Source organism: Cryptotermes secundus, unplaced genomic scaffold (genome assembly GCF_002891405.2).
Source record: "Cryptotermes secundus unplaced genomic scaffold, Csec_1.0 scaffold483, whole genome shotgun sequence".
NCBI lineage: Eukaryota > Metazoa > Arthropoda > Insecta > Blattodea > Kalotermitidae > Cryptotermes > Cryptotermes secundus.
Genome location: NW_019744115.1, coordinates 184,997 through 197,932, shown reverse-complemented (window position 1 = coordinate 197,932; position 12,936 = coordinate 184,997). Strand labels below are relative to the sequence as shown.

Sequence of the window (12,936 nt, the reverse complement as noted above, 5' to 3'; positions counted from 1 at the left end):
CGTCTGCGAACGTACCTATTTTTGTTAATTCGGTGGTCGGTATATCTGAGGTGTATAGCACGTAGAGGAGTGGACCCAAGATACTGCCCTGAGGAACTCCTGATTGTATGTTTCTTCGGTTGGATACTTCAGCGTTGATTTTTATTTCGAATTCTCTGTCTGTTAGGTACGACTGCAGTATTGCGAAATATTTGGCCGGTAGAATTCTTCTGATTTTGTAAAGCAGGCCTGGATGCCAAACTTTGTCAAATGCCTGACTTACGTCGAGGAAGGCAGCAGTGCAGTATTGTTTGTTTTCCATAGCTTGGTTGATTATATTAGCTATTCGGTGGCATTGTTGTGCTGTGGAGTGTGCCTGTCGAAAGCCAAATTGGTGATTAGGGATCCAGTCATTTGGATTGGCGTCGTGATTAATTCTATTGAGGATAAGCTTTTCAAGAAGTTTCGATATTATGGGTAACAAGCTAATTCCTATGATCGTGGACTGTCAGTTCTTCAACTGCATAATGCAGTGTACGCCGATCACAGTGGCCGTGCGGTCTAAGGCATGAACTAGACCGCGCCATAGCTCAAGCGGTTAGTCGCTGGGTCGCTGGCTTCCCACCGCGGAGGCCCTGGTTCGATCCCGGGTCTTGTCAAGTGGGATTTGTGGTGGACAAAGTGGCGCTGGGACAGGTGTTCTCTGAGTACTTCGATTTCCCCTGCCAATCTTCATTCCACCAATTGCTCCACAATCACCCTCACCTATCATCTGGGGCTGGTACAATAGGCCAGAAGTAGCAGCAGCAGAAAAAAAAAAAGAGCATGAACTGTCTTCACCCGCTCGAGCACTGGGATCGTGGGTTTGAATCTCATTTAAGGTATGGATGTCTGTGTGCGTCCAAGGAGTCACACCGACGGTGTATAGGATTAAGAAATTGAAAAAGCGGCCAAGGTCCAACAAAGGGCTATAGAGTCATATATAGATAGATAGATATAGCGCAGTGTACAATCTGTTTTGAAGATGACCATAAATTGTGATTAGCGAAGGAATAGAGCGACCGTGGCTTATTTCAAGGGGCTATCCTAATATCAGACTGGAGAGACAGGAATTCGGATGTAGATATCCGATATACGAAATGGATGCATGGCGAAGAGAAATCCAGAGAGTTACCGCTATGCCAACCTGCTCGGTTTGAGTGAATGAGGCTTATTTCATCGCTCGGATTACGTCCAGTAGTCATGGACAGTAAATGCAACCATAAATAAAGGAAGCTGTAGACACTTCAGGAAAATTAGAAAATGCTGCCTCAAATAGGTCAGGGCTGTCTCCTTTGTTTCTTTTGCTTCAGCATTCGAAGTCCCCCTACCACATATCTTTCGACGCTACAAACACTTAGCACTTAACACAGTACCGTAAAATATAGTGTAACCAAGTGATTCTAGAAAACCGGCAGCAGCAACTTGAAACTGGGAGATGGCTGTTCTGTGTTGAGGGAACGCGTCACTGGCCGTAAGCTTGACGCTATGAGGACTGCAGATAAGCTGCAAACACAGCCCTTGTCATCAGTGAGAGTTGCGGATGTAGCCTCCTTTGAAGCTGTAATATTTTGTTCATATTACACGGATGATTTTGTTTGTCCTCCTTAATTTGGATATATTACAAGAATTTAGGTAAGCTTCATATTAAGTTGGTTTCATTCTCAGCGGAAAAAGACTGGAGAGAGTGCACGCCATAATGTAGTACACAAATTGGCCACCGGCATTCTTTCACGGTTTATTATGCTTCGGCCTACTGGCGGCCGGTTCATATGTAGAACTGCATCAAAACACAGAAGTATTCGACAGAACGAATAAATTTCACGCTTCCACAGTACAATAAAACACAGCATCAAATTACAATAAACTATGTGAAACGGCGTGTGGGATATGTGGAAAAGTTAATGTATGGCCTTAGGACTTCTTTCATGGGCGACTATAACATCACAGTGCCCCTACCACAGGAAGACATTGCAGAAACTTGGGGGCATTCAGCGGGATTCCAACACGCGATGTCAATGCTGGAGAGGCTACCAGGACCGGCAACCATGTAAATTCTGTCATGATCCAGGCCCGGGATTGGAAGCAGATACCACGACCAAATTTCTTCAAGCGGTAATGCATATGACTTATATTCGAGAGGTGTTAGGTTCAAATACCGTCAGGGATACCGACCATCTTGAAAATTTGTGGTTTTCCTCAGTTCCCCTAAGCAATATTTGGAACTTATACCTCTTATAAGGCCACAAGTGCTTCCTTCCACACCCTTTCCAATCCATTGCGATCATTCTACGCCACCTAGTCTGAATTATTGATAGCGGTGTTACATCAACTATAGAAAGATTAGAAAACGAAGAGCATGCGTTGCAGATTAGGCTGACAGTGTTGCGGAACTATCTGGCAGGTGGGAATGCACCCCCGTCACATCTAAAAACGCACCTACATGGCGTACGAACTCTACTGCTCAATACAGAGTGACCGTTTTAAGGATACTGCGTGTTATATGTTTGAAGAGTACTACCTTATAGGATATAACGCCGTGTGGTCCGTTGAAAGATAATCGACGTTGCTGAGGAAACTGTAGCCTCCATCTTCAGGGCTGAACAGTAGACCAAGCAACGTTTGCTCTCTGCATAGTTTTCATTTCTTGTTTGGCTTACTCTTAAACACTGAAGATGGAGGTGATATATTCTTTTGAAACTTCTCTCGGTATTCAACGGACTGCATTGCGTTATATCCCAGAAGACCGAACTCTTCATAATCACCGCTGTGAGGACCTCAGATCCTTCATGTTGTTTGTGTATATCATTTCTTGCGTAACGACTGTAGTCCTCTAACTATTCTGAACAGCAGTGGATTTCCGAGAACCGGTTCCTCCGTCACACATCGTGCGATAAAAATAACGAGTATAACTTTAATTACCATAAACAAGCACATCTACACTCGTTTATGATACAAAAATTTCTGTCCTCATGTGGCATGAAAATCTAAGAGGCCTCATAGGTGCCAGCAATGAACATTTGCAATTAACACAATTTATATGAGGGCACAAAATAATTTAATTGTAAGAAGTCTCCCAATTTGTTATATCGGTATATAATCTAGAGAAAAATAGTGTGGGCTTAATCTACCTAAATAGTCAGATTTGTCTGCAATAATGTAGCAAGTTCAGTACATATCTAAATTATTACCGTTAAATACAGTCGCTAATTGTAATATAAAATTAAGCTATAGTTTTTGGGCGTCCTCATTTTATGACGAGGGACTATTTTCATATAAAAACAAATAATAGGTACCTTACAATTTGGTACGCTCCAAGGGACTGAACTAAAGCATCTTCTAATTACAGGGCACTGCCTGAAAATATGCAGATCCTACAACTTCGGATTCGTCTGCTCCTCCTAACGTTATCCCCGCCTGATCCGCGTGAGATGCTAGTTGAAGAGCCTCGTCACAGATATTGCTGATGGGTGAGTACACACAACGACATAATCAGATCCATCTTATACGCAAGGTCAGTATGATCTCGCACTTTCTTCCTGCTGTTTATATGATTTTAGTTCCGGGGTTCAGTGTTGGTCCCACAGGCGACGCTAGCGGTAGGTATATGTTGCTTACTTACTCGTGGAGCTGAGCCCTTCTTGAGGAGCCGCCAATTCTGCAGTAACTCAAGAATTTCCCAGAATTTTATAGAACCTGAAGGTTCATTACCGTGTTCACAAGAGCCCTCCACCGGTTCCTCTCCTGAGCCAGATCAATCCTCCCCATACTATCCCATCCTATCTCTCTAGGATCCATTTCAATATTGATCACCCACCTACGCCTTGGTCTTCCCTGTGGTCTCTTTCCTTCTGGCTTTCCTTCCATTCTCGTATACACATTCCTCTTCTCCCCATTCGTGCTACATGCAATGCCCATCTCATCCTCCTTGACTTGTTCATTCTAATTATACTTTGAGAAGAGTGCAAGTTATGAAGCTCCTCATTATGCAATTTTCTCCAACCTCCAGTCACTTCATCTCTCTTCGGTCCAAATATTCTCCTCAACACCCTGTTCTCAAGCGCCCTCCGTCTATGTTGGTATATGTTACTATGACATGAAAATCTTCTAATTATTCCTACGCATTGGTGATAATGAAATTGATTATCTGTATGGCTTCTTGCAATTATTTTCATTTTATTTTCTCCCTTAGTGTCAGGTCTGTTCATGTGTCATCACAATCGCTAAATCTTTTCTATCATCGCATTTCCTAACCACGTGACTGCCAAAAACATTTTGGCAGATCCTTCCCAATCAAGCAGTAAAAAGAACCTTCGTCACATTCTCCTCAATACAAGATGATCACAAAATATCTTTTGAGAACTGTTCTCAGTCTCAAGCGGTTGCTTAAAATGTTTCCATCGCTTCCTGTCCTGAACACGGAGTCGCAAAACAATTTTAATCACCTATTTTATGTCATCAGCTGTCCATGTCGTCGCCTCGTATTGCATAGTGACCACATTTTCGGTTCTTCCAACCAGGACTCCACCTCCTACTTTGCTGCACACAGCCATAACTATGTAAGGACTTCCGAAACCCTCTAAAAATTCTAACATAGCCAGATCTCTTATAAGTAGAATGCCAATTATGTACATATATTGTAAAAATCCCTAGGTTAAGAAATATGTTGGCCATTGATCCATAGAATGTCCGATACCTCGATCTCTGAACGGACATAGTCCAATGCATTGCTGGGACTGGAACATTAACCATGAAGATGGCAACTGTAGTATTTGCCAAAACGTTGTAACACTTTCAACATTATGAGCGAGGTATTTCCGAAAGTAGATCTCATGCATCTTTTTGATATGTTTAGTATTCATTTACAAAGAAGAAAACCAATTTACAAGTAGGAATGTACTGTCTTTATTGTATCAAGGATCTGTAAACTTTTCCCTAGGAAGCACCACACCTCGAAGGTGTATGAGGGAGTGAAGCTATAGCTCCACCAGTCTTTAACTCTACATTAAATGGATGTGAGTAGTCAGCTTCACGCCCCCGTAGACGAGGCTTGGTGGGCCCGGTATGGACTTTATGGAGAAGGGAAAAGTGTTCTGCCCCTGCTAGGAATTGAATCCCGGCTCTTCGGTCATCCATTCCGTAGCCTAGTCACAATACCGACTGAGCTATCCAGATTCATAGCCAATTAGTCTTGTAATAATCTACAATCTACAATGTAATCTACAATAAATTGACATCAACATCAGTGCGATATGTACATTCACTTATATAAGGTTTGAAAACATCCATACATTTTTCCACGACAGAGCGTGGCATCAAATTGTCATACGGGCTTATCTCTGCAACCAAACTCTATATAATACCTTACGAAAATAATCCAAATAGAGTACAAGAAACATGGGAAAATGCACCTCGGGAAGCTATTCATTTTTTCTTGAGCCCTGATTGCTATTCAGGCGTGTTCAGTCCTCTATAAATCGACGTACGCCAGATACAGGATGTAACATTTCTCGTTATTATAGGTCTGTTAGTTGAGGATCTTTCAGAAACCACCGCATTATACAAATATGGGGCTGTACAAGACATAACATGTATATTTTATGGATTACTGAGGCTTTTGTTCAAACCGCCTCATTTTTTAGGAAACATTTGGCAAGATACCACAAAATGAATTTAAAACATTAAACAGGATAGCCTAAAATTAATTAAACTTAATAAAACTTGCACATAAACTATTACCAAGGACTAATAAGCTATATGAGTTGCTTAGGGATTTTCTGTAAAATGGTCCTTGATTTAAATTTATATTTATGAAACATATGTAAGTGGGTTTTCGGCCTCTAATTGTAGTGGCGCTTAAATTAAAATGAATATGACTTAACAAAATTTAGTGTCCGGCTAGATTACTGAATTTAATAGGAATTGATTGGTTTGTGTGTGTGTGTGTGTGTATGCGTGTGTGTGTGGGGGGGGATGTTACTGCTTATGGTCAAACGGGCGGAAATTTGAAGTTAATAGGTATTTTGGAAATCCTGTCTGGAAAAACATTAAAAAAGTGTGCGTGAACACATATAGCATAATTCGCAATTCCACGGTCTATATAAGTAACTAAACAGAAAGGGACTTGGTTTTACAGACACTGTAATAAATTTCCATTTCACGAAAGCAGATGCATAATTTAAACACCTTGCGCCATGTAGTGAGATATTTTGAAGTCACTGGATAAGAATATGGGTTGTCCTGCTGTTGCCAGACATGCAGTCCCGGTCGTTCAGTCTATCTCTATTTTGGCTTATTTTACTAACTGGAAAATCAAGAGCCAATTCACTTTAGTTCACATCGTGACAACCTATTTACGTCGCTTATATTTTAATACAATTCTCCAGTTTCCATCTCGATATTAAAAATTGCCTCTCTCTAAGAGGTTTAGTACACAAATTCTGGACTACTTGGTCTGCTATCCATATTCAATTCCGTCATGTGCTACAGGCTTTGCCTTGGCAATAGCAAGAGTAGCGGCCAACTCCGTATTTTTTTTATTGCTAGTGGGGTGGGACTAAGTCCCTTGTACTGCGGCCACTTCTGGCCTATTGTACCAGCCCCCGATGATAGGTGAGGGTGATTGTGGAGTAATTGGTGGAATGAAGATTGGCGGACGAAACCGAAGAACTCGGAGAAAACCTGCTCCAGCGCCACTTTGTCTACCACAAATCCCACTTGACCAGACCCGGGATCGAACCCGGGCCGCCGCGGTGGGAAGCCAGCGACTAACCGCTTGAGCTATGGCGCGGGCCAACTCCGTATAGTGCAGACTCTTTTTTGGAACTTTTGTTGCTCTTCAGTTGGTCACGAAATACGTTGCCTTTTATGAAACCCAATGATTCATTACCTTTTTCACATGGACCCGGAACTGGGTCCAATCATTTGTCAGCTGAATTAAGTTCACGGTCCATACCGTATTTCTCTGAAATCCATCTTGGTAATGTTGCCTTCCTCCAAAATATCTCCGCTTAAGTCTCCACGTTATTTCTTCCGTAACAAAACTTGGTATTTGCAGTCTAAAATCAACATTAATAATAATAATACTAACAATAATAATAATAATAATAATAATAATAATAATAATAATAAGAAGAAGAAGAAGAAGAAGAACAGTGGTGGTACGATTGTGTTAATAGTAACAGTAATAGAACAATTTGTTTTGTCACAGAATTCTTCGTTATATAAAATCGTAATTTTTCTACTTAAGTTTTCTGTACTACACCCAAATATTTGTCATTTTCGTTTTATTTTCGAAACTTTTGAAATCTACAATCTTCTTTCAGAGGAAGAGAACATTTACAATCGAAGGGCTACTAGTAAAGTGACTGTTTCATGAAACTTCATCAATCTAGTTTTCGGATGCAGTGGTGACTAAAAATTCTGCAACTATATAAAGGGAAGTTTATGCGGAGTGCGTTATTCTTTAAATTTAATCACGAACACCATTTTATGTCTAGTTTAATGCAAGCTTATTACTCTCACAACTCATAACAATGTACTAATTAGTATACATTATGTTTATTAAGGGAACAACTTTGGAATATGTGCACAAGGATATAACATCAAAATCGAAAACAAGCAAGTCAAAGTGTTCTTACAGTTTTTAAACCTATGTCATCACTTGCACATAGCGACGTGTAAGAAAGTGTCGAAACAGGAAAGACAAGTTCGGGCTCTTCTGGGAAATACTTGTAAGACATGGTTGACCGAACGATCGCTGTATTTACATGCTACGTGATACTTTCTGGCTTTTGCATTAGTGGTATGAGTTATCCACTGTGGTGGAGTCACTGTGCGTTACTGGAGCTTTGTTTCACAAGCACAAAACGCCCATGAAGCTGTGGTTTGGTCACTGTTCATGTTGTACCGTTCCGAGCAATGTGGAACCTTGAGCCGCCTTTCGATTCGTTGTCTCCACCCAAACACTTCTGATGTCCACGCTTGAACTCCACACGATGTTTGCAGTGGATGAGATGGCGTGGTGAAACATACTTATGCTCTCATTCTGTGCTCTACAGGTGAAATTTCAGATCTCCTAATTAACACTGCTCAAAACGAGTAGAATTGGAACTTTCCAGAAGATATAAACCACTGCAGTCAGAACAGCCAAAACAACCACAACACTCTGGCTCGCATCAGATCTGACTGAATTGATAACATCCAAATGACGATTATTACTACTATTCTGTGGGAGCTATAGTCCGTGATGAACCTTGGCCTCTCTTTTACACTTTCTTAATCATATAGACAGTCTGTAGGACTCATTGGGCGAGGGATCAGAGTTGCAAGGCCGCTACCTACACGTGACAACATAAACACAGAATAAACGCAGACAGATAACCTCTAGATGGATTCGCACCCACGATCATAATGCTTGAGCCGGCGAAGACAATTCAAACCTTCGATTGTGCGGCCACTGTGATCGGTAAACGACGATGAAGTCTGTTGGGCATTATGACAGAATATTCAGCACCAAGGATAGTGAACTTAAAATGCTCCGAAATACTAGCCTACATCATGTCATATAAATCTTACCTCCTTTCTTCCATGATTGAATGCAACAGTCATAATGTCCACCAGGACTAGTGCGGTCATATAATGATTTCAGTTGGCCCTCTTCTTCGTAGCGCACTCTGTTTATCACTATATATCTCTTGAATCAGAAGACAAACACCAAAGGTACAGTCAGCACAAGAAGATTAAAAAAGACCAGCAATGCCATAGTTATGTTGCCGCCTGAAAATGAGTTGAAACGACGCTGCATGCTTCCTGGTTCTGCACCAGTGGTCGATAATATCTCGGTGTAGTTATCGACAACAGAAGTCGACATCTCGATACAGATGTCTGTCACATTTTCTGATGGAGCGAGACTTGCTGTGAAAGGTAGAACTGTGCACAGGGCACTTGCCAACACATACCAGCTGAGGTTCGAGTACTCGGGAGGAAAGTGGCACTCAGCGTCGGTGTTATCTATGTTGCCGGAGCTCCAGATTACGACAGGTTGCAAATTGCAGTCGCAATTTAGGGGATTCCCTTTGATGGCGAGACTATTCAGGTTGAACATAGGAGATACTGTCTCGACGTCGAGGGTCGACAAAAGGTTGTTCCTCACATCCAGAGAGATCAGTTTGTTCTGGTACTCGAACAGTCCGATCGGCAGTGTTACCAGCTGGTTATCCTTCATGTCCAGGAATCTGAGGTTCCTTAGCCTCGAGAAAACGCCAACTTCAAGAATTCTCAATTGGTTGTGGTTGAGGTTAAGAGTTTTGAGCCCCCAAAGTGGATCAAATATATGGCCCGGAAGTAAAATCAAACGATTGTTCTCGAGAGTGAGTTCTGGGAGCTCTTGAGCACCTATCCAGTTGAACATGTCCTTCTTCAGGTGGATCAGTCCTCTGTTGCTGCAGTCCACGCCTCCGCTGTAACAACTGCATGGCGAGGGACAGTCCCCACTTGCAGCCCCCAAGAGTATCATGGCGACAAAGGCTAGAGACTTCGGCGTTGTCAGCTGGAAATCATAAAACATACTGACGTTCTTTCACTTGGTACTGGCGCGTGGCACATCAGTTCATATATGTTATTTCGTGTCTTTCGATCATCTAGAAGGACGAATCAAACGAGACTTGGAATATTATACAGAACTGCATCTTCACAAACTATTTAATGTCTTTTATAAGATTATTCAACGAAGCTGACACAATGAAAGTATAATTGGGAGGTCCGTTCATCCATCTGTACATCTGTTGAAAGGGCTTCAGCTGTTAGCTATGTGATTCCAGATGGAGCAATTTCAAATATTTTGGAAAGATGACTTTATCAATTTCGGTTCTATACAAAACCATGAACGAACGTTTCATTTAATGAAGTTGAATAAATGTAATTTAAGAATATGAATAAGAGTTGAAAATTTGGCTGAAATATCGGACATGCAGATAGGCTTGTTTCTCCCTATTTTCTTTTCAGACGCTGGCATGAGAGATCATTAGATTTTCAAAATGTGTCAGAGTCATGAGCTGACTGAGAACTCTGCAAATAAGTCAAGTGTTTTATGGACATCCAGTCGGGTCTTACCGTTATTTTTCTCAGTAGAAATCTGTTACTGCCAGAGTAGACACTTGGCACGTGGAATTACCATATGTGTTTATCTCTACCAGCGTACTGAAATACTGCCAATATGTCTTACTGTCACTAGGTCTGTTAGTAGCACACTTCAGTCATGGAAGAACATTTCTTCTCTTATGAATCGTGTTTGTTTTAATTAGCGTTAAGTGAAATGCAGAGATGATCATGAATGGATAGTAATGTAAAGATTTTGGGAGGAGCCATTCATAGCCTGTTCCAAATTGGTGTTTTGGTTTTCACCTGGGCAAAATAAGGAATAAGGAATCTCGGCCAGATCTCTCAGTTAACCGTATCTCCCGAATAGAATTGTACAGCGTTACTCATACAACATAAGTTTACGTGAAGGCAATCACTCGTGATTGGAGCTGGTCTTCGTCACATCCTAATTCCCCGTACCAGAAGCGCATGTCGGTTTCTACTCTCATCTTGAGGCCACCGAAATACGAGTACGATTCGGTAGTGGTAGGTATATTATTATTATTATTATTATTATTATTAGAGGAGTGAGACAGTTACTGCGGCCACTGCTGCCTTATTGCACCAGCCCCAGATGATAGATGATGGTGATTGTGGAGCAATTGATGGAATGAAGTTTGGTAGACGAAACCGAAGAACTCGGAGAAAACCTGCCCCAGCGCCACTTTGTCCACCACAAATCCCACTTGACCAGACCCGGGAGCCAGAGACTAACCGCTTTAGCTATGACGCGGCCATCTCTGTACACTTAGTAACTACATACATTCGTAAAAGCATTTCCTTTTTGCGCGGAAGCTGAGCTCTTATCACATTGCTATATTTACTTACTCGTGAAGTCGTGGAATGTGGTACATCAACATTAGAAGCACACGGGGCAACACAATGACTTACAGCAGGATTCTTCTTATTCTGTAGCACTGACAATTCATATTTCCCAGAATTTTGCTTCATCGTTGTGATTACGCTACATTCGACATTAACACAAGATATTTCGCACAAAGTAGCTCATGCGCATATATTCCCATCACAGCAAATCTCGAGTGTCTAAATACAGTGGACATGAATTACTTTATTAAGACTGCAAGGAGTTACCAAGGTCTGACAGATGGATTCCCAGCCCAACAGATCTATTGATATGTTGTTGCTGTTACAGTTTTGTGTGTGTACGTGAACAATGTATTACTCTAAAGTGCAGTACAGATTCTGTGTACTGTGTACTGTTGGATATAGCTTCAACATTTTGCATCGCCGCCATGATTGTAATCGTTGACTTAATGATATTTCATACGTAATATGTAGGTGTATTTGCAATATATCTCAGCACAAAATTTTGCAATACTGGCCCCAGAGATTATCCCCATCAAACTGAAAGCTAAATAAATTTTTCTCATGGCCGCCATATTGCTATTTTATGTTATAAAAAAGATAACCTTTATAGAAGTTGCATATTATTCCAAGATCTTTTATTATGAATCATTTCAGCACCCTAACGTAAGTGGCAGTAATTGTGCTCCCACCTCGTAAATTGCGAGCTCACCATACTGTTATTACTGATCGTAGGAAACTACAAACGCAGGAGCTGAAATGGGTTCGAATGGCATCATTCATGCGAACTTTCGTAAAAAGCAATAAACTTGTTTAAAATTTAAAATGAGAGAACACACAGCATACTGCTTTCATAAGCCTCTCTTATTACCTTGCACGTAATCAAAGTAGGTTAGAAAGTACGACTTTGGGGTAGCCTACAATGGTATAATGTTCGTACAAAGTTTCATTTATATCGGTCAGCTAGTTCAAAAATTTGTAAGGAAAGACCGGCACACAGGCAGTATGGCGTTCTCATAAACCTGCTTTTTTCTTTAAGGAAGGAGAGTATGCTAAAAATGAGATAACTCAAACCTCTTGGGTGTATACCATTATTGCGTTTACAAAAATAATGTGAACACAGTAATGTCAGTACTGACCAGCATTTTGTTAAAATACGCTTTTGGTATTTTTTACAAAGCCTGATTAACACCGTTGTAATTTGTACATGCCCGACCTAGTGGTCTCGAGAGCTCAGATGATAATATATATGTACCGATCAATCTGTACTGAATGGTAGGGATTTTTTTTTCCTTGGCACTACAGCCCCAGTGGGCCTAGGCCTACCTCCATGAACTTCTCCGTTCACTTCGGTTTTTCTAGATCTTACACATTCGGCAGGACTCCCTGGGCGGGTGATCAGCTCGTCGCAAGGCCTCTACCTGTACACAAACACAGAAAAACGGACACACACAAACTAAACATCCACTCCTTGAGTGGGATTCGAACCCAGGATCCCGGTTTCCAAGCGAGCGAAGACAGTACATACCTTAGACCGACGGCAGGGAATTACAGGTATGAATTCTTATATACTTCGACATAACGTACAGCATTTTTCTCAAAATGCCTCCCGAATCAATGGCTGCGTGCGTATTACAGTCATGTATGAACAGGTCTGTCTGGTATGTCAGTGGAAGCTGTTGTCTAAAATACATTTCTTTATTTATTGGACGGCGTAGTCAGTGTTTTCTGTAGATATTTTCTGGGATAAATATGTATTTTATTCGACGATATATAGTACTCACTTTATTTTCTCTACAGATTTCAGACGGTCTATATTTTTCTAGCCTCAATTTTACTCCCCAAATGAGTGAGAGTACTCACCATGGCGCGTGGTTCCGACAGTCCCGGCTTGACTGGAAGCAAGAAATGAGCTGCAAACTAAGCTCACAGAGGCAAACGACAGCAGCTACA

The 12,936-nt window shown here is 41.3% G+C and overlaps 3 protein-coding genes across 3 annotated transcripts in view; 1 reads left to right on the top strand and 2 right to left on the bottom strand.

Moving 5' to 3' along the window:
- The window catches only part of LOC111874479, a 208,695-nt gene that overhangs the window by 104,817 nt on the left and 90,942 nt on the right, over positions 1-12,936 (bottom strand). The window lies entirely within an intron of this gene.
- Positions 1-12,936, top strand: part of LOC111874481 (serine proteinase stubble) — a 96,594-nt gene that overhangs the window by 29,920 nt on the left and 53,738 nt on the right. The window contains exon 2 of the mRNA XM_033755465.1: positions 3,368-3,488. Coding sequence (XP_033611356.1) covers positions 3,485-3,488 — 4 coding nt within the window. The 5' untranslated portion in view covers positions 3,368-3,484. The remainder of the gene's footprint in view (positions 1-3,367; positions 3,489-12,936) is intronic.
- Positions 8,350-12,923, bottom strand: LOC111874480 (slit homolog 3 protein). The gene is made up of 2 exons (XM_023870021.2): positions 12,847-12,923; positions 8,350-9,568 (listed from the first exon to the last, which is right to left on the bottom strand). Exons 1-2 carry the CDS (start codon positions 12,847-12,849, stop codon positions 8,720-8,722), a joined length of 852 nt encoding a protein of 283 aa, XP_023725789.1. The 5' UTR covers positions 12,850-12,923; the 3' UTR covers positions 8,350-8,719.